This window comes from Betta splendens, chromosome 6 (genome assembly GCF_900634795.4).
Source record: "Betta splendens chromosome 6, fBetSpl5.4, whole genome shotgun sequence".
Lineage (NCBI taxonomy): Eukaryota > Metazoa > Chordata > Actinopteri > Anabantiformes > Osphronemidae > Betta > Betta splendens.
In genome coordinates this window covers 4,364,349-4,384,197 of record NC_040886.2, presented here as the reverse complement: position 1 = coordinate 4,384,197, position 19,849 = coordinate 4,364,349, and the positions used below count along the sequence as shown (strand labels likewise).

The 19,849-nt window shown below is 37.5% G+C and overlaps 1 protein-coding gene across 2 annotated transcripts in view; it reads right to left on the bottom strand.

The window, feature by feature from the left end:
* The window catches only part of LOC114857212 (spondin-1-like), a 125,124-nt gene that overhangs the window by 29,047 nt on the left and 76,228 nt on the right, over nt 1-19,849 (bottom strand). Inside the window, exons 7-8 of one of the 2 annotated variants that reach the window (XM_029153463.3) lie at nt 2,532-2,596; nt 1,029-1,227 (exon numbers count right to left, since the gene is read on the bottom strand). In XM_029153463.3, the coding sequence (XP_029009296.1) occupies nt 1,029-1,227; nt 2,532-2,596 (264 nt within the window). Of the gene's footprint in view, nt 1-1,028; nt 1,231-2,531; nt 2,597-19,849 lie in introns of both variants that reach the window. The other variant, XM_029153462.3, reaches the window with a different exon arrangement.

Genomic DNA, 19,849 nt, shown 5'->3' with positions numbered 1-19,849 from the left:
AAACACGTTGTGTTAAGGACCCAAATGCTCTGACCCAGGATCTTTTGACTGAGAATTTGGACAACAGTATGAAACACCAAGTTTTAATAAAGGTATTAATAATATAATTCACAAAAATTAGAATTAGATTAATTAAAAGAATTAACTAAAAATGCAGTTGAATATGAATCACTGCATCTAAATGACAGAGTTGTCTGAAGGTTGAGTCATTGTACTGTACTTCTTTTTTCATAAAGACATTTCACCACCAATCCAGGTGGCTTCTTCTTGACAGTCACTGACACCCTTCACAATGAGGGTAAGTCTCATCGCTGAAGAAGCTGGATGTTCACAGAGTGCCACAATCAGGTATATTAAGGGGAAGCTGAGTGAAAGACATGGTGCACAAGCAACAGGGCTGACTAAGAAGTCAGGGAGTCACAACAAACTGATGTATCCAGTTGGGCTACAGTTGTTCACTACTGAAGCAGAGACAATATCAGAAGAGTCGTAGCTGGGCTAAGAAGAAAAGGACTGGACTGTTGCTCAATGGTCGAAAGTTATTATTTCTAAGCGGACTTTTAACAAAGTTGCTTCTTGTTTGTGTGAGGGCAGGAAGATTTTTTCCTGCCCTCAAAAACAACAACAAATATTGTATCCGTAATATATTCAGTAGTATACGTTAGTGTGTGATGACCCTTTGACTTTTTCAGTCATCTAACACACTTGTTAGAAAAGGAGGTTTTTCCTCTCCACTGTTGCTATCAAATTGTAATTAAAGGCTTGCTGTATGTGGGATTTGTTGGGTTTAGTTATGTAAGGTCTTAAACCTTACCTTGTAAAGTGCCTTGAGATAACCTTGTTGTGATTTGGTGAATTGAATTAAATTTAGTTTGATAGAACAGACACACAACAAACATTTTATGTTTTACCGTCAAAAGCTGCTCGTCCTCTCTTGTATTGAATTTTCCAAATAAGCTGTGCTAGACCTGCTAAACTCACTACTAGTAAACATTTATATTTAGATGAAATATTAGGCACTACTATACCTCATATGTGACACCACTATCTGTGCCTGCATCCCAGGGAATGAGGTCCGTCACCAGCCTTTGCACCCAGCCACAGTCTTTGGTGCAGAGATCTTCTCCGGACAGACCCACATTCCAGTCCGGGCTGGGTCCAAGCATGGTTAGGAACGACATCAGATGATGGGTCATGTCCACAGAAAATTCTGCTGATGGAGCAGCCCTGCTGGTGACGAGAAAAATAGTAATATGCCATATTGTTACTGAATGTGTAATAATGACTCCATTTCAATATACTGTACATGATTATAGGCTAATCTCAAGTTTCTTAATCTTAACCAAGACATAAGTGCACACAGAAATCTTTAATATATAAGGAACTTTGTAATGTAATAGCAAATAAAATTAGTTAAGATCTTATATTTAGTGTGTGTGGGTGCAGCCCTGTGTAGGAATGTTCCCATTAGTAAAAAATAATAGTTGCACATTATATCTTAAATGACAGACAATGCTAGGAGGAGTAATTAAACAGATGTTTGGTGGAAGCTACTGTACACTAGTGTGTGTGTGTGTGTGTGTGTGTGTGTGTGTGTGTGTGTGTGTGTGTGTGTGTGTGTGTGTGCGTGCGTTTGCCAATTGAACTTTGGAATTAGTTCAAGAGCAATTATGAACATTACAATTCAAAGAGTGCATAGGATGCCAGACTGTGACTGATGTTTTAGAGAGGTATAAATTAACTCAACATATGACAAATATGCTTATTAAATTTCATATAATATTATCATCTTTTTAATTACAGTTTTATGGTTTATTTAATGAGTAATATAATATCAGTAACATGATTTAGCTTGGCCACTCCCAGGTTTTATTACAGCAAGAATAAGGTTTAGTTCTGAATCTGTAGCAAATCTACAGTATCATCTATCTAGCATCTCATCATCATTTAAACATCTAATTAGCTCAAGTACAGACACAATCAATGTGTATATAGATGGTAAGATACTGGAAACCAATTGCAGCTATTTTACATGAAAAAATTAGAATTTGTTTGGCAAATTTTTACCAAAGGCAATGTTAAAACTATAGCATGTACTGATGAGCAGCATTGAGAGCTACAGTATTACTGACAAATGCACCTTGGTTATTCTGAAAGGAATGTAGAATATAGATCATGAACCATCATAACATTATACAACATTTGTTATGTGTTATTCTTCTTCATAAGATGAAACTGAGGCTGAAGATCTAACAACACTGTAGCTGTTTTTTGTTGCGCACAGAATATTAGCTTTTTCCATATGTACGTATCTGTGAGTGAGTATCTGTGAGTGAGTGACATTCCAAAATGTCAACAGTCCATCAAATTACCAAACTCTCATTTCTAAGTAACAGTAATTGCTACTTGCTATTTCTTTTATGCAACACATTTAAAATGCCTTTTTATTCAGTATAACCTTATTCAGTTCACACATTCATTGTACTGACTTAACCTTTCTCTTAGTAAACCTGACACCAAGTGATACTCACAGGTTGAGCGGCTGCCACGCCGGCCACTGAGCCTTAGTTTTAATGACAGTCAGTATTTCATCTCCCTGTGCAGAGAGACAGAGAAGAGAGGGAATTTGTCATTAAACTGATGACTCTAAAGTGAGCAAAAAGAAACGTTGTCAGGTAAAAGGACAGAATTAACAAAGTGACTTGACAGAGCGAGTCTGCTCATCCGTGAACAGCTTAGCATAATTCAGACAATGCTAGGAGAGGACAGACTTAACAAACTGACCTGACAGAGCGAGTCTGCTCATCCAATAACAGCTAAGCATAATTCAGACAATGCTAGGAGAGGACAGACTTAACAAACTGACCTGACAGAGCGAGTCTGCTCATCCAATAACAGCTAAGCATAATTCACATTTACAAAAAGCCTCATGGCGGCACGGTGATGCACCGTCACCTCATAGCTAGAAGTGCCTGGGTTCGATTCCGGGAGGCGGCCCGGGTGCCTTCCTGTGTGGAGTTTGCATATTCTCCCCGTGTTCGTGTGGGTTCTCTCCGTGTTCTCCAGCTTCCTCCCACAGTCTAAAAACATGCATTAGGTTGATTGGCATGTCTCCATTGCCCGTAGGTGTGAGTGCATGTGTGAATGGTTGTTTGTCTCTGCGTCGCCCTGCGATGGGTTGGTGACCTGTCCAGGGTGTACCCCGCCTCCATCACTTACTTTTGACGACTTCTGAGCTTCAAATTGCGCTCAATCACGTCGTGTGTGGTCTCGTTTTGTTCGTTACGATCCAGAGAATGTAATCCAATGAAGCGTTTCGGTCCAGAACACACGGTACTTCCACACTGGTCCAAAAACTACAACTGTTCTGCTCCAACTCGTGAGCGAAAAATATTTTTTTTCAAATTCTGTGAGCCATAACTCGCTAAATTCAAAAGCGAAAGTAACGGAAACTTTTCAAGACGGAGGCAGCAGGGCTTCCGCTTCGAACGAGACCAACTAAGCCGTAAACCTCCGTTCATTGACCCCACCATAGCAACCCCTAGCACACGTGGTCCGAACCTACCCCCCCTCCCTCCACTCACAGGCCTCTAGAGTTAACCTTGTAAATGCTGGAACAAAACGGACAACGTAGCCGTGTAGCCAAGAAAGCGCTGATTCCGTAGATATACGATGAGTAGGGGTGGGGCGCTCAGTCTGCCGTAACCAGCCAGGTCAAAGGGCCAAAAAGTGAAGCCTGCTGTTTCCTAACTATGAATTTTTGACCCAGATTGTTACATATAAAGGTATTAGGTTATAGTGAACGCTAATGGTGGTGTGTGTGGGGGGAATAATTAATTAATCATAAAAGTAATTTAAAAATGTCCCATTTACTGGTTTTTAACACTATTTAATTTATTTCTTCATATATAAATGCACAAGGCTTCATTCTTTTAGATCCTTTTTGGTTTTTTGTCCCGAGACCATTCACCAGGGAGATATTTGCTTATATCTATAAGGGAAAAATCCAGGCGAGGGCTTATCAAAAAATTATTATAAAATTATTTGAGGTTTGTGTTTCTTTTGTTTTTCTCCTATATAACTGTAACAAATTATGTTTCCTTCTAAACTAGAAGAAGTTTCCTTTCCAATGACACCAAGCTCAATATTGTAGCCCTTACCATTGAGGAACTACAACCATTTAAATTGAAATATGCCAAATCGGATTCTAATAAATTTTTAGAGTTTAAAAGGGTTTAAAAGGGGGCTCGGAAGCTAAGTTATAATGGAAGAAACCTTCAATTGTTTGTTCTCCACTTAACCATATTTTTTCTTTCTCTTTTAAACACACACATACAGTAAAGTACTGTACACACACAATCTCAGTTTGGGATATGCCAAAAAAATTTTTTTTCCGGTTGACTGAAGGTTTTACAGTGACCTTGAAAGCTTTCTCGCTTCCCTGGGTTGGAGTGGTGAAAAGAAGTGTGCCCGAGTGCATGTCTGTTGGTGGATGTGTATGTGAACAAAACAAGTCTATCTTCTTCCAGACCAGCATGAGGGTCCACAGCCCCTGTGGCCCAAGACCTCACTACATCATCTCTCACTCACAAATAAACCCACACAAGTGGCTCAGGTAGTGTAGCTCATCCAGGATGAATCAATGCGAGCGGTGGTTCGGAGGTTTGCTATGTCTGTCAGGGTAGTGTCCAAAGCATGGAGGCGCTACCAGGAAACAGGCCAGTACATACAGTAAGGAGACGTAGAGAAGGCCAGCAGCGGGACTGCTACCTCCGCCTATGTGCAAGGAGGAACAGGAGGAGCACTGCCAGAGCCCTGCAAAATGGCCTCCAGCAAGTCACAAACTGAGGCTACCGTTTAAATGTGTCTGCTCAAATGGTCAGAAAAAGACTCCATGAGGGTGGTATGAAGGCTTGACGTCCACAGGTGGGGGTTGTGCTTAGAGAGAGAACACCAAGATTGGCAAATTGGCCACTGGCACCCTGTGCCCTTCACAGATGAAGGCAGGTTCAGGATGCACAGGCCTCCAGGTGCGATTGGCCTTGGGTGTAATGGAAAATTTTGCCTTTGTGCTATTTCTTCTCCAACACGGTCGTGATGTGCTGATTAGGTGCAATACTGAACTGAACATTCTTACACAAACAACTAATCTCTTATGCCATGTCGTACATCAAGTCTAAGCATCTGATATTCCATTTGACTGACTATTATATTATGATATATGTTTGCCTTTTACACCTGGCTCCTTCCTATCTGACTCCCCACCAGACCCAAGGCTGTTAAAGCGAATGCATCTTGTCTTGGAAGCTCGGTGTTCCTTCCTTTGGATAAAAAGACATGATGATGCAGAAGTGAGAACGTAAACATTCTCACTCACAGAGAGATAAGGTGGCACAAACAATTCTATTGCTGCAGAGAGACATTCCACCAGAGCCAGGGGTTAAAGGGATTAAAAGGCAAAAGCAACTTGAGGATCGCGGGCTCTTTGCATCACACCTTCGTGGTGTGTGCACTAATCTCCCCAGCTGGTTTTTGGTTTGTTGATGTGCACGATCAACATCCATGCTTCTTATTTGTTTTACCCATTATTTTTATTTTCTTTATTTTTTCAATAAACCGCACAAAAGGACAACTCTCTCATCTGCCTCTTTATGGGAAATTTCCACCACATGGGTTCCTCCTAATGCAATGCTAGACCTCATGTGCCTGTAGTGTGTCAGCAGTTCCTGAAGGATGAAGGCACTGATGCTATGGACTGGTCCGCCCGTTTCCCAGACATGAATCCAACTGAGCACATCTGGGACATCATGTCTCGCTCCATCCACTGACTCCACATTGCACCACAGACTGTGCAGGAGTTGGCGGATGCTTAAGTCCAGGTCTGGGAGGAGATCCCTCAGGAGACTGTCTGCCACATCTTTAGGAGCATGCCCAGGCATTGTAGAGTAAATTTTATTGCACAAAGGAAATCTATAAGGCAAACCTGAATGCATCTAGTGAACGATACTGTAATATTGCTCTATGTCTGTCAAGTATACACTTAATGACATGACCTACAAGTGAGCCAAGTCAGCCATCAAAGGTTAAAAGAGACAAGCTAAAACACAGAGAAAACACAATCACACTGCACAACTGCAGTGTGTTTGATTATAATGTACATAAAGAAATAAATTGAGCTCTTTTTTTGGTCTAACATCTGGTCAAGTCAATATATTAACGGTCATTGGACTTTACAAATCAACGTCATCTACAGTTACCACTCCTGCACAAATATCATTCCATTAGAAGATAACATCAGTTCCTAACTGAACTGTATGTCACTAGTATCCACAATAAGTATATAAGTGTGTAATAAACTTGTTTAACATGTCAAAATACCAAAAAGACACAATTATTAGAAGGGCCAAATATCCACCTCACTGCCATTGCACTCAGCTCATTTTAGTTTTCATTCAAGATTTAGTTTGAGCAATTGCACCAAACCTACTATACAGTATGTTAAAGTTGTGATCATACTGTAATTGCTAAGTCAGGTGGATGTGTACAGTAAGTGGATGAAAACAAGGCTGTGTCTGTGACTTGTTGTAGAACAACAATTTGCGTCAAACTGCGATAATTTCATAATGACAATACAATATTTCTTTATTTCCCATTTGGCAACATTGATCTTCCATTAGACAGTAACTCTTGGCTGAACAAAGGCTTTACTGTGAAACTGTCCTGCACATGATTTGTTTCATGAGCACAGCTAGAAGATGCAGATTTTGATATAATAGGCTTACTTGTTTATGGTATTCATCTTAATGACACAAAATGACAGTGATTTCACAATCACTCAATACATTTTTCACACAATTCATTTTTCAATTGAATTTTTCTGATCTGGAACTGGCATACAGAGAAACCAGTCAGGTCAGGACTAGCCAAGGAATATTGCAGAAGAAAAGAAAAACAGCAAACATACTGCTAGTTACATAAAGACGAGGTCAGCTGGAACAAAAAACCCAATATAGATGAAAAGACGGAGAACAGCAATGAAAGACAAGAGGGTGAGACAGGAAGACACGTTAAAGATAGAGGACGAACCCACACAAGGAGAACATGACTCATGAACAAAAAAGTTCCAGAGAAGGATGGAAATCTAAATCCAACGTAACTGTAAGGAAATATCTGAGCATTTGAAAACCAAACCAAACCAAACCAAGGTTCCTCACAGTCAGCTTTGCAAGCAAATCTATAACGGATAAATCTGTACATTGATGCTATTTGTTGTAAGAGTCTAATAAATTGAATCCTCCAGTTGTTGGGCAGAGGATACGTTGCATCTTGATCATGATGATGTGTCAATAAGAATCTCCACTCTTTTCTTAGCAAGAAGGGAGCAGTCGACACAATCACATGGAGGTGTAGCCTAAGTTCATCACTAGTAACACACACAGCAAAAGCAAGACACTGTTTAGCTACAATAGGTATCATGCTGTATGATTAGAGTCTCTAGCTCTGAAGTAGGAGATACCACTGCCACCAGCCAGCAGAATGGAATGTCCTCACAGATGGTGTTAGTCATCATCAAGTATCAGATAACAAAGAGATCCAGAGAAGCAAAAATCCAAGCTCAACACAGAAGAATGGAGAACCTACAGACATATTAGTGTATCCTGAGAGGAACAGGAATGCATGTACAAAGTGTTTAACCCATCAAGCTGAGAGTTCTCAGACATTATTCCAATTAGATATTAGATTTAATCTTCCTAATAGTAGTTTCACAGCAGCTATCCATGCAGACAGTCATGGATAGCTAAAATCCTTTGAAACTACTGTATACTAATGAGTACATTCTTCTGAAGGGTTGGCTGCTATTCATGTTCTGGCAGGTTTGACATCAGTAAAAATTTAGAAATAGTTGAAGGACACACCTTACAAAGAATTACCAGGATTAGAAAGTGACACTGCTGGCCACACTACACTTACACACTCGCTGGGTAAAAAGTGACCTGACTCATCTAAGTCGTGATAGCAAATATAGATCTTGAGGCTGATAGTTTTAAAGGTAAAGACAGACGGAAAACAGAAACACATACCAGATACCACAGAACCACATACCACCAGTACAGGCAGCTTTGCCATATATAATTTTCTAGAATAAAAAAGTAACAAGCCACAGGTTAAAAATGTGATCATTTTAATACTAGAAAAAGTAATTTCTCGAGAAATTACGTGGGAGAGCTGATCTGCTGCCGCAATGATGACAAACGCTGATTAAGCTGCTGACGTCAAAAAAGTTGACTACGTCCAAAAGTTGACTACGGCAAAGCGATGAAAACGAGAAAAGGTTGACAAAGAATAAAACGATGACAAAAGATGGCGATTAAAAAGATGACCAATGTCATACTAGGACAAGATTAAAATATGACAATGATTCAAAAGTTGACCAAGGTAAAAAAATATATCACAGATTAAAAAGTTGACCAGAGTGCATTGTTGACAATCATAAATAAGCTGACTAGCTTTTTAATTTGAAGAAAGTATTTGTAAATAATTACCTGTGTAATAGTTTAATAACTAGTAATAACTTTGTCAGAAACAAAAATCTTGCCATTTAAGGTAATAAATTACATTGGTGCTTTTATTTTGAAAGGATTTAGAGGTTGTGTGTGGGCGATTACTAAACTATAAAATAGTCATTAGATAGTCATAATTTATCATTCAATAGCAAGAATAGCCCTATTAAAGCAAAAGATTTAGATTTAGCCCTTTCAGAATAAAAGCACCCTAATAAGTTTGAGTGGCTATTTACTGAACTCTAAAGTAGTCTCTATAACGATTGGCAAGTATTCAGAACCACAAATTTTCTAATCAATCTTGCCATTAAAGGTAATAAATTGTAATTGGTGCTTTTATTTTGAAAGGATTTAGAGGAAATGTGTGGGGGTAATAGCGTAACTGTCAATTAGTCTTTAAATAATCATAATTACCCATTCAAAGGCAAAAACAGTGCAGTTAAAGCTAATAATTGGCATTGGTGCTTTTATTTTGAAAGGATTTAGAGGAAGCATGTGTGCGTAATTACTAAACTGTTAGTCTATCTTTAAAAAGTCATAATTACCCATCTAAAAGCAGAAATACTGCTATTAAAGCTAATTATTTGGCTTGGTGCTTTTATTTTGAAAGGATTTAGAGGAAGTGCGTGCTTAATCACTACACAATCCAATAGTGTAGTTGAGTAATCAGTAACAAGCATGGAACTGCTGTCTACACTGAGCATCAGGAGTTTGACCTGTCAGTGAAATCTGCAGCTGCGCCGTCGCCATGGAGACGAAAGGCGGGAAAATCAGGCTCACTCTGCTCTGTAAAAGCAGAGTTTCACCCTGTATAAACAGGCTTGTTTCAGCTAAACCATGATAGTTATCACAAAAATTATTTCATTTTACGAGTCCCAAGGCTTCAATGAGCAAATGGTGTGAATTTTATGTTTAAGGACAAAAGCTTGTAGCCACAGTGGCAATTTCAAAATATGTCTCCTCTGTTTTTCTCCTCAGACGTCTGCCAAAAATTATCATTAGAGTCAATGGGAGAATTTCAGGATGTCTCTGCGCTTTGAGGTTGATAGCGACTAAAGTATAGGTCTGAGGGTATATCCAGACACATCATTAGAAAGAAGACAAGTATGACTACGATTTAGTGAAGTAATTACGTTGATAGAGTAAAAATTGTGGCTGTAGTGACAAGTTAGAGACAGAAGTTCTGTCTTAAAAAAAGCGCACTTTCTCACTGTAGCTGTGACATCACGCACTCTAACTGACCCAATACACACTAATGGAAAAGCTGAAAATTTAACAAAAACCACACCATATTTAAACGCTCACAAGTCGAAAACTATAAAAGATACGAGGACGCTGATTTACACGGAGAACGTTGAAAGGTGATAGACGCTTTTGACGTTGAAATGACGTTTCTACGCCAAAGTATGACGATGACAGACGCTGATGAAAAGAGGGAAGTTGACAGAAAGTTGAACGATGATTCCCATAGACGACCATTATAAAAAAACAACGGAAAACGTTGAATAACGTTAAAAGTTGAAAAGCTGAAAACGTGAAAAGTAATAGCCTGCATTGTCTAACGATGACGCACGTTTAGAACGTTGAACGATGATTCTGCGATGAAGCGTTGAGAAGTAGATAGTGACCGAAAAACGGGCGAAAAAATAAGAATAACTAGAAAAAGTAATTTCTCGAGAAATTACGTGGGAGAGCTGATCTGCTGCCGCAACGATGACAAACGCTGATTAAGCTGCTGACGTCAAAAAGTTGACTACGGCAAAACGATGAAAACGGTGAAAACGAGAAAACGTTGACAAAGATTAAAACGATGACAAAAGATGGCGATTAAAAAGATGATGATTAAAAAGATGACCAAGGTCATACTATGACAATATTAAAGAGATGACAATGATTCAAAAGTTGACCAAGGTTAAAAGATGTCAAAGATTAAAAAGTTGACCAAGGTGCATTGTTGACAATCATAAATAAGCTAACTATCTTTTTAATTTGAAGAAAATATTTGTAAATAATTACCTAACTGTGTAATAGTTTAATAACTAGTAGAAATTTACCAGTCAGAAACGAAAATCTTGCCATTTAAGGTAATAAATTACATTGGTGCTTTTATTTTGAAAGGATTTAGAGGTTGTGTGTGGGCGATTACTAAACTATAAAATAGTCATTAAATAGTCATAATTTATCATAAAATAGCAAGAATAGCCCTATTAAAGCAAAAGATTTAGATTAAGCCCTTTCAGAATAAAAGCACCCTAATAACTGTGAGTGGTTATTTACTGAACTCTAAAGTAGTCTCATTAACGATTGGTAAGTATTCAGAACCAGAAATTTTCTAATCAATCTTGCCATTAAAGGTAATAAATTGTAATTGGTGCTTTTATTTTGAAAGGATTTAGAGGAAGAGTGTGGGGGTAATAGCGTAACTGTCAATTAGTCTTTAATTACCCATTCAAAGGCAAAAACAGTGCAGTTAAAGCTAATAATTGGCATTGGTGCTTTTATTTTGAAAGGATGTAGAGGAAGCATGTGTGGGTAATTACTAAACTGTTAATCTATCTTTAAAAAGTCATAATTACCCATCTAAAAGCAGAAATACTGCTATTAAAGCTAATTATTTGGCTTGGTGCTTTTATTTTGAAAGGATTTAGAGGAAGTGTGTGCTTAATTACTACACAATCCAATAGTGTAGTTGAGTAATCAGTAATAAGCATGGAACTGCTGTCTACACTGAGCATCAGCAGTTTGACCTGTCAGTGAAATCTGCAGCTGCGCCGTCGCCATGGAGACGAAAGGCGGGAAAATCAGGCTCACTCTGCTCTGTAAAAGCAGAGTTTCACCCTGAATAAACAGGCTTGTTCCAGCTAAACCATGATAGTTATCACAAAAATTATTTCATTTTACGAGTCCCAAGGCTTCAATGAGCAAATGGTGTGAATTTTATATTTGAGGATAAAAGCTTGTAGCCACAGTGGCAATTTCAAAATATGTCTCCTCTGTTTTTCTCCCCAGACGTCTGCCGAAAATTATCATTAGAGTCAATGGGAGAATTTCAGGATCTCTCTGCACTTTGAGGTCGATAGTGACTAAAGTATAGGTCTGAGGGTATATCCAGACACATCATTAGAAAGAAGACAAGTATGACTACGATTTAGTGAAGTAATTATGTTGATAGAGTAAAAATTGTGGCTGTAGTGACGAGTTAGAGACAGAAGTTCTGTCTTAAAAAAGCGCACCTTCTCACTGTAGCTGTGACATCACGCACTCTAACAGAGCCAATACACACTAATGGAAAAGCTGAAAATTTAACAAAAACCACACCATATTTAAACGCTCACAAGTCGAAAACTATAAAAGATACGAGGACGCTGATTTACACGGAGAACGTTGAAAGATGATAGACGCTTTTGACGTTGAAATGACGTTTCTACGCCAAGTATGACGATGATAGACGCTGATGAAAAGAGGGAAGTTGACAGAAAGTTGAACGATGATTCCCATAGACGAGCATTATAAAAAAAATGACGGAAAACGTTGAATAACGTAAAAGTTGAAAAGCTGAAAACGTGAAAAGTAATAGCCTGCATCGTCTAACGATGACGCACGTTTAGAACGTTGAACGATGATTCTACGATTGAAGTGTTGAGAAGTAGATAGCGGACCGAAAAACGGGGCGAAATAATAAGAATAATAATAATAAAGAGCGAAGATCTCAATAGTGTGAGAGCTGTTCAGCTCTCCCACTAACTAGAAAAAGTAATTTCTCGAGAAATTACGTGGGAGAGCTGATCTGCTGCCGCAACGATGACAAACGCTGATTAAGCTGCTGACGTCAAAAAGTTGACTACGTCCAAAAGTTGACTACGGCAAAACGATGAAAACGAGGAAACGATGACAAAGATTAAAACGATGACAAAAGATGGCGATTAAAAACATGATGATTAAAAAGATGACCAAGGTCATACTAAGACAAGATTAAAATATGACAATGACTCAAAAGTTGACCAAGGTAAAAGATGTCAAAGATTAAAAAGTTGACCAGAGTGCATTGTTGACAATCATAAATAAGCTCACTATATTTTTGATTTGAAGAAAGTATTTGTAAATAATTACCTAACTGTGTAATAGTTTAATAACTAGTAGAAATTTACCAGTCAGAAACAAAATCTTGCCATTTAAGGATAATAAATTACATTGGTGCTTTTATTTTGAAAGGATTTAGAGGTTGTGTGTGAGGCGATTACTAAACTTATAAAATAGTCATTAGATAGTCATAATTTATCATTCAATAGCAAGAATAGCCCTATTAAAGCAAAAGATTTAGATTTAGCCCTTTCAGAATAAAAGCACCCTAATAGTTTGAGTGGCTATTTACTGAACTCTAAAGTAGTCCTCATTACCGATTGGTTAAGTATTCAGAACCACAAATTTTCTAATCAATCTTGCCATTAAAGGTAATAAATTGTAATTGGTGCTTTTATTTTGAAAGGATTTAGAGGAAATGTGTGGGGGTAATAGCGTAACTGTCAATTAGTCTTAATATCCTAATTACCCATTCAAAGGCAAAAACAGTGCAGTTAAAGCTAATAATTGGCATTGGTGCTTTTATTTTGAAAGGATGTAGAGGAAGCATGTGTGGGTAATTACTAAACTGTTAATCTATATTTAAATAGTCATAATTACCCATCTAAAAGCAGAAATATTGCTATTAAAGCTAATTATTTGGCTTGGTGCTTTTATTTTGAAAGGATTTAGAGGAAGTGTGTGCTTAATTACTACACAATCCAATAGTGTAGTTGAGTAATCAGTAATAAGCATGGAACTGCTGTCTACACTGAGCATCAGGAGTTTGACCTGTCAGTGAAATCTGCAGCTGCGCCGTCGCCATGGAGACGAAAGGCGGGAAAATCAGGCTCACTCTGCTCTGTAAAAGCAGAGTTTCACCCTGTATAAACAGGCTTGTTTCAGCTAAACCATGATAGTTATCACAAAAATTATTTCATTTTACGAGTCCCAAGGCTTCAATGAGCAAATGGTGTGAATTTTATGTTTAAGGACAAAAGCTTGTAGCCACAGTGGCAATTTCAAAATATGTCTCCTCTGTTTTTCTCCTCAGACGTCTGCCGAAAATTATCATTAGAGTCAATGGGAGAATTTCAGGATCTCTCTGCACTTTGAGGTCGATAGCGACTAAAGTATAGGTCTGAGGGTATATCCAGACACATCATTAGAAAGAAGACAAGTATGACTACGATTTAGTGAAGTAATTACGTTGATAGAGTAAAAATTGTGGCTGTAGTGACGAGTTAGAGACAGAAGTTCTGTCTTAAAAAAAGCGCACCTTCTCACTGTAGCTGTGACATCACGCACTCTAACTGACCCAATACACACTAATGGAAAAGCTGAAAATTTAACAAAAACCACACCATATTTAAACGCTCACAAGTCGAAAACTATAAAAGATACGAGGACGCTGATTTACACGGAGAACGATGAAAGATGATAGATGCTTTTGACGTTGAAATGACGTTTCTACGCCAAAGTATGACGATGATAGACGCTGATGAAAAGAGGGAAGTTGACAGAAAGTTGAACGATGATTCCCATAGACAACCATTATAAAAAAACGACGAAAAACGTTGAATAACGTTAAAAGTTTAAAAGCTGAAAACGTGAAAAGTAATAGCCTGCATCGTCTAACGATGACGCACGTTTAGAACGTTGAACGATGATTCTACGATGAAGCGTTGAGAAGTAGATAGCGACCGAAAAACGGGGCGAAATAATAATAATAAAGAGCGAAGATCTCAATAGTGTGAGAGCTGTTCAGCTCTCCCACTAATAACTAGAAAAAGTAATTTCTCGAGAAATTACGTGGGAGAGCTGATCTGCTGCCGCAACGATGACAAACGCTGATTAAGCTGCTGACGTCAAAAAGTTGACTACGGCAAAACGATGAAAACGATGAAAACGAGAAAACGTTGACAAAGATTAAAACGATGACAAAAGATGGCGATTAAAAAGATGATGATTAAAAAGATGACCAAGGTCATACTATGACAATATTAAAGAGATGACAATGATTCAAAAGTTGACCAAGGTTAAAAGATGTCAAAGATTAAAAGGTTGACCAATGTGCATTGTTGATAATCATAAATAAGCTGACTATCTCTTTGATTTGAAGAAAGTATTTGTAAATAATTACCTAACTGTGTAATATTTTAATAACTAGTAGAAATTTACCAGTCAGAAACAAAAATCTTGCCATTTAGGTAATAAATTACATTGGTGCTTTTATTTTGAAAGGATTTAGAGGTTGTGTGTGGGCGATTACTAAACTATAAAATAGTCATTAGATAGTCATAATTTATCATTCAATAGCAAGAATAGCCCTATTAAAGCAAAAGATTTAGATTTAGCCCTTTCAGAATAAAAGCACCCTAATAAGTTTGAGTGGCTATTTACTGAACTCTAAAGTAGTCCCATTAACGATTGGTAAGTATTCAGAACCACAATTTTTTTTAATCAATCTTGCCATTAAAGGTAATAAATTGTAATTGGTGCTTTTATTTTGAAAGGATTTAGAGGAAATGTGTTGGGGGTAATAGCGTAACTGTCAATTAGTCTTTAATTACCCATTCAAAGGCAAAAACAGTGCAGTTAAAGCTAATAATTGGCATTGGTGCTTTTATTTTGAAAGGATGTAGAGGAAGCACGTGTGGGTAATTACTAAACTGTTAATCTATCTTTAAATAGTCATAATTACCCATCTAAAAGTTGAAATATTGCTATTAAAGCTAATTATTTGGCTTGGTGCTTTTATTTTGAAAGGATTTAGAGGAAGTGTGTGCTTAATTACTACACAATCCAATAGTGTAGTTGAGTAATCAGTAATAAGCATGGAACTGCTGTCTACACTGAGCATCAGCAGTTTGACCTGTCAGTCAAATCTGCAGCTGCGCCGTCGCCATGGAGACAAAAGGCGGGAAAATCAGGCTCACTCTGCTCTGTAAAAGCAGAGTTTCACCCTGTATAAACAGGCTTGTTCCAGCTAAACCATGATAGTTATCACAAAAATTATTTCATTTTACGAGTCCCAAGGCTTCAATGAGCAAATGGTGTGAATTTATGTTTGAGGATAAAAGCTTGTAGCCACAGTGGCAATTTCAAAATATGTCTCCTCTGTTTTTCTCCCCAGACGTCTGCCGAAAATTATCATTAGAGTCTATGGGAGAATTTCGGGATCTCTCTGTGCTTTGAGGTTGATAATGAAAAGTTGAACGATGATTCCCATAGACGACCATTATAAAAAAACGACGAAAAACGTTGAATAACGTTAAAAGTTGAAAAGCTGAAAATGTGAAAAGTAATAGCCCCCATCCCCTAAAGACGACACACGTTTAGAAAGTTGAACGGCGATTCTACGACGAAGCGTTGAGACGATGAAAGCGACCGAAAAACGGGGCGAAATAAGAAGAAAAACTAGAAAAAGTAATTTCTCGAGAAATTACGTGGGAGAGCTGATCTGCTGCCGCAACGATGACAAACGCTGATTAAGCTGCTGACGTCAAAAAGTTGACTACGGCAAAACGATGAAAACGATGAAAACGAGAAAACGTTGACAAAAATTAAAACGATGACAAAAGATGGCGATTAAAAAGATGATGATTAAAAAGATGACCAAGGTCATACTATGACCTTGGTCATAGTATTAAAAAGATGATGATTAAAAAGATGACCAAGGTCATACTATGACAATATTAAAGAGATGACAATGATTCAAAAGTTGACCACGTTTAAAATATTAAAAAGTTGACCAAGGTGCATTGTTGACAATCATAAATAAGCTGACTATCTTTTTGATTTGAAGAAAGTATTTGTAAATAATTACCTAACTGTGTAATAGTTTAATAACTAGTAGAAATTTACCAGTCAGAAACAAAAATCTTGCCATTTAAGGTAATAAATTACATTGGTGCTTTTATTTTGAAAGGATTTAGAGGTTGTGTGTGGGCGATTACTAAACTATAAAATAGTCATTAGATAGTCATAGTTTATCATTCAATAGCAAGAATAGCCCTATTAAAGCAAAAGATTTAGATTTAGCCCTTTCAGAATAAAAGCACCCTAATAAGTTTGAGTGTCTATTTACTGAACTCTAAAGTAGTCCCATTAACGATTGGTAAGTATTCAGAACCACAATTTTTTTAATCAATCTTGCCATTAAAGGTAATAAATTGTAATTGGTGCTTTTATTTTGAAAGGATTTAGAGGAAATGTGTGGGGGTAATAGCATAACTGTCAATTAGTCTTTAATTACCCATTAATAATCATAATTACCCATTCAAAGGCAAAAACAGTGCAGTTAAAGCTAATAATTGGCATTGGTGCTTTTATTTTGAAAGGATGTAGAGGAAGCACGTGTGGGTAATTACTAAACTGTTAATCTATCTTTAAATAGTCATAATTACCCATCTAAAAGTTGAAATATTGCTATTAAAGCTAATTATTTGGCTTGGTGCTTTATTTTGAAAGGATTTAGAGGAAGTGTGTGCTTAATTACTACACAATCCAATAGTGTAGTTGAGTAATCAGTAATAAGCATGGAACTGCTGTCTACACTGAGCGTCAGCAGTTTGACCTGTCAGTGAAATCTGCAGCTGCGCCGTCGCCATGGAGACGAAAGGCGGGAAAATCAGGCTCACTCTGCTGTGTAAAAGCAGAGTTTCACCCTGTATAAACAGGCTTGTTCCAGCTAAACCATGATAGTTATCACAAAAATTATTTCATTTTACGAGTCCCAAGGCTTCAATGAGCAAATGGTGTGAATTTTATGTTTGAGGACAAAAGCTTGTAGCCACAGTGGCAATTTCAAAATATGTCTCCTCTGTTTTTCTCCCCAGACGTCTGCCGAAAATTATCATTAGAGTCTATGGGAGAATTTCGGGATCTCTCTGCGCTTTGAGGTTGATAGCGACTAAAGTATAGGTCTGAGGGTATATCCAGACACATCATTAGAAAGAAGACAAGTTTGACTACGATTTAGTGAAGTAATTATGTTGATAGAGTAAAAATTGTGGCTGTAGTGACGAGTTAGAGACAGAAGTTCTGTCTTAAAAAAGCGCACCTTCTCACTGTAGCTGTGACATCACGCACTCTAACTGACCCAATACACACTAATGGAAAAGCTGAAAATTTAACAAAAACCACACCATATTTAAACGCTCACAAGTCGAAAACTATAAAAGATACGAGGACGCTGATTTACATGGAGAACGCTGAAAGATGATAGACGCTTTTGACGTTGAAATGACGTTTCTACGCCAAAGTATGACGATGACAGAAGCTGACGAAAAGAGGCAAGTTGACAAAAAGTTGAACGATGATTCCCATAGACGACCATTATAAAAAACGACGAAAAACGTTGAATAACGTTAAAGTTGAAAAGCTGAAAACGTGAAAAGTAATAGCCCCCATCCCCTAAAGACGACACACGTTTAGAAAGTTGAACGGCGATTCTACGACGAAGCGTTGAGACGATGAAAGCGACCGAAAAACGGGGCGAAATAAGAAGAAAAATAATAATAACTAGAAAAAGCAATTTCTCGAGAAATTACGTGGGAGAGCTGATCTGCTGCCGCAACGATGACAAACGCTGATTAAGCTGCTGACGTCAAAAAAGTTGACTACGTCCAAAAGTTGACTACGGCAAAGCGATGAAAACGAGAAAACGTTGACAAAGAATAAAACAATGACAAAAGATGGCGATTAAAAAGATGACCAATGTCATACTAGGACAAGATTAAAATATGACAATGATTCAAAAGTTGACCAAGGTTAAAAGATGTCAAAGATTAAAAAGTTGACCAAGGTGCATTGTTAACAACCATAAATAAGATGACTATCTTTTTGATTTGAAGAAAGTATTTGTAAATAATTGCCTAACTGTGTAATAGTTTAATAACCATTAAAAATTTACCAGTCAGAAACAAAAATCTTGCCATTTAAGATAATAAATTACATTGGTGCTTTTATTTTGAAAGGATTTAGAGGTTGTGTGTGAGTGATTACTAAATTATAAAATAGTCATTAGATAGTCATAATTTATCATTCAATAGCAACAATAGCCCTATTAAAGCAAAAGATTTAGATTTAGCCCTTTCAGAATAAAAGCACCCTAATAAGTTTGAGTGGCTATTTACTGAACTCTAAAGTAGTCTCATTAACGATTGGTAAGTATTCAGAACCACAAACTTTCTAATCAATCTTGCCATTAAAGTAAAAAATTGTAATTGGTGCATTTATTTTGAAAGGATTTAGAGGAAATGTGTGGGGGTAATAGCGTAACTGTCAACTAATCTTTAAATAATCATAATTACCCATTCAAAGGCAAAAACAGTGCAGTTAAAGCTAATAATTGGCATTGGTGCTTTTATTTTGAAAGGATGTAGAGGAAGCATGTGTGGGTCATTACTAAACTGTTAATCTATATTTAAACAGTCATAATTACCCATCTAAAAGCAGAAATATTGCTATTAAAGCCAATTATTTGGCTTGGTGCTTTTATTTTGAAAGGATTTAGAGGAAGTGTGTGCTTAATTACTACACAATCCAATAGTGTAGTTGAGTGATCAGTAACAAGCATGGAACTGCTGTCTACACTGAGCATCAGGAGTTTGACCTGTCAGTGAAATCTGCAGCTGCGCCGTCGCCATGGAGACGAAAGGCGGGAAAATCAGGCTCACTCTGCTCTGTAAAAGCAGAGTTTCACCCTGTATAAACAGGCTTGTTCCAGCTAAACCATGATAGTTATCACAAAAATTATTTCATTTTACGAGTCCCAAGGCTTCAATGAGCAAATGGTGTGAATTTTATGTTTGAGGATAAAAGCTTGTAGCCACAGTGGCAATTTCAAAATATGTCTCCTCTGTTTTTCTCCCCAGACGTCTGCCGAAAATTATCATTAGTGTCTATGGGAGAATTTCGGGAACTCTCTGCGCTTTGAGGTTGATAGCGACTAAAGTATAGGTCTGAGGGTATATCCAGACACATCATTAGAAAGAAGACAAGTATGACTACGATTTAGTGAAGTAATTATGTTGATAGAGTAAAAATTGTGGCTGTAGTGACGAGTTAGAGACAGAAGTTCTGTCTTAAAAAGGCGCACCTTCTCACTGTAGCTGTGACATCACGCACTCTAACTGACCCAACACACACTAATGGAAAAGCTGAAAATTTAACAAAAACCACACCATATTTAAACGCTCACAAGTCGAAAAACTATAAAAGAT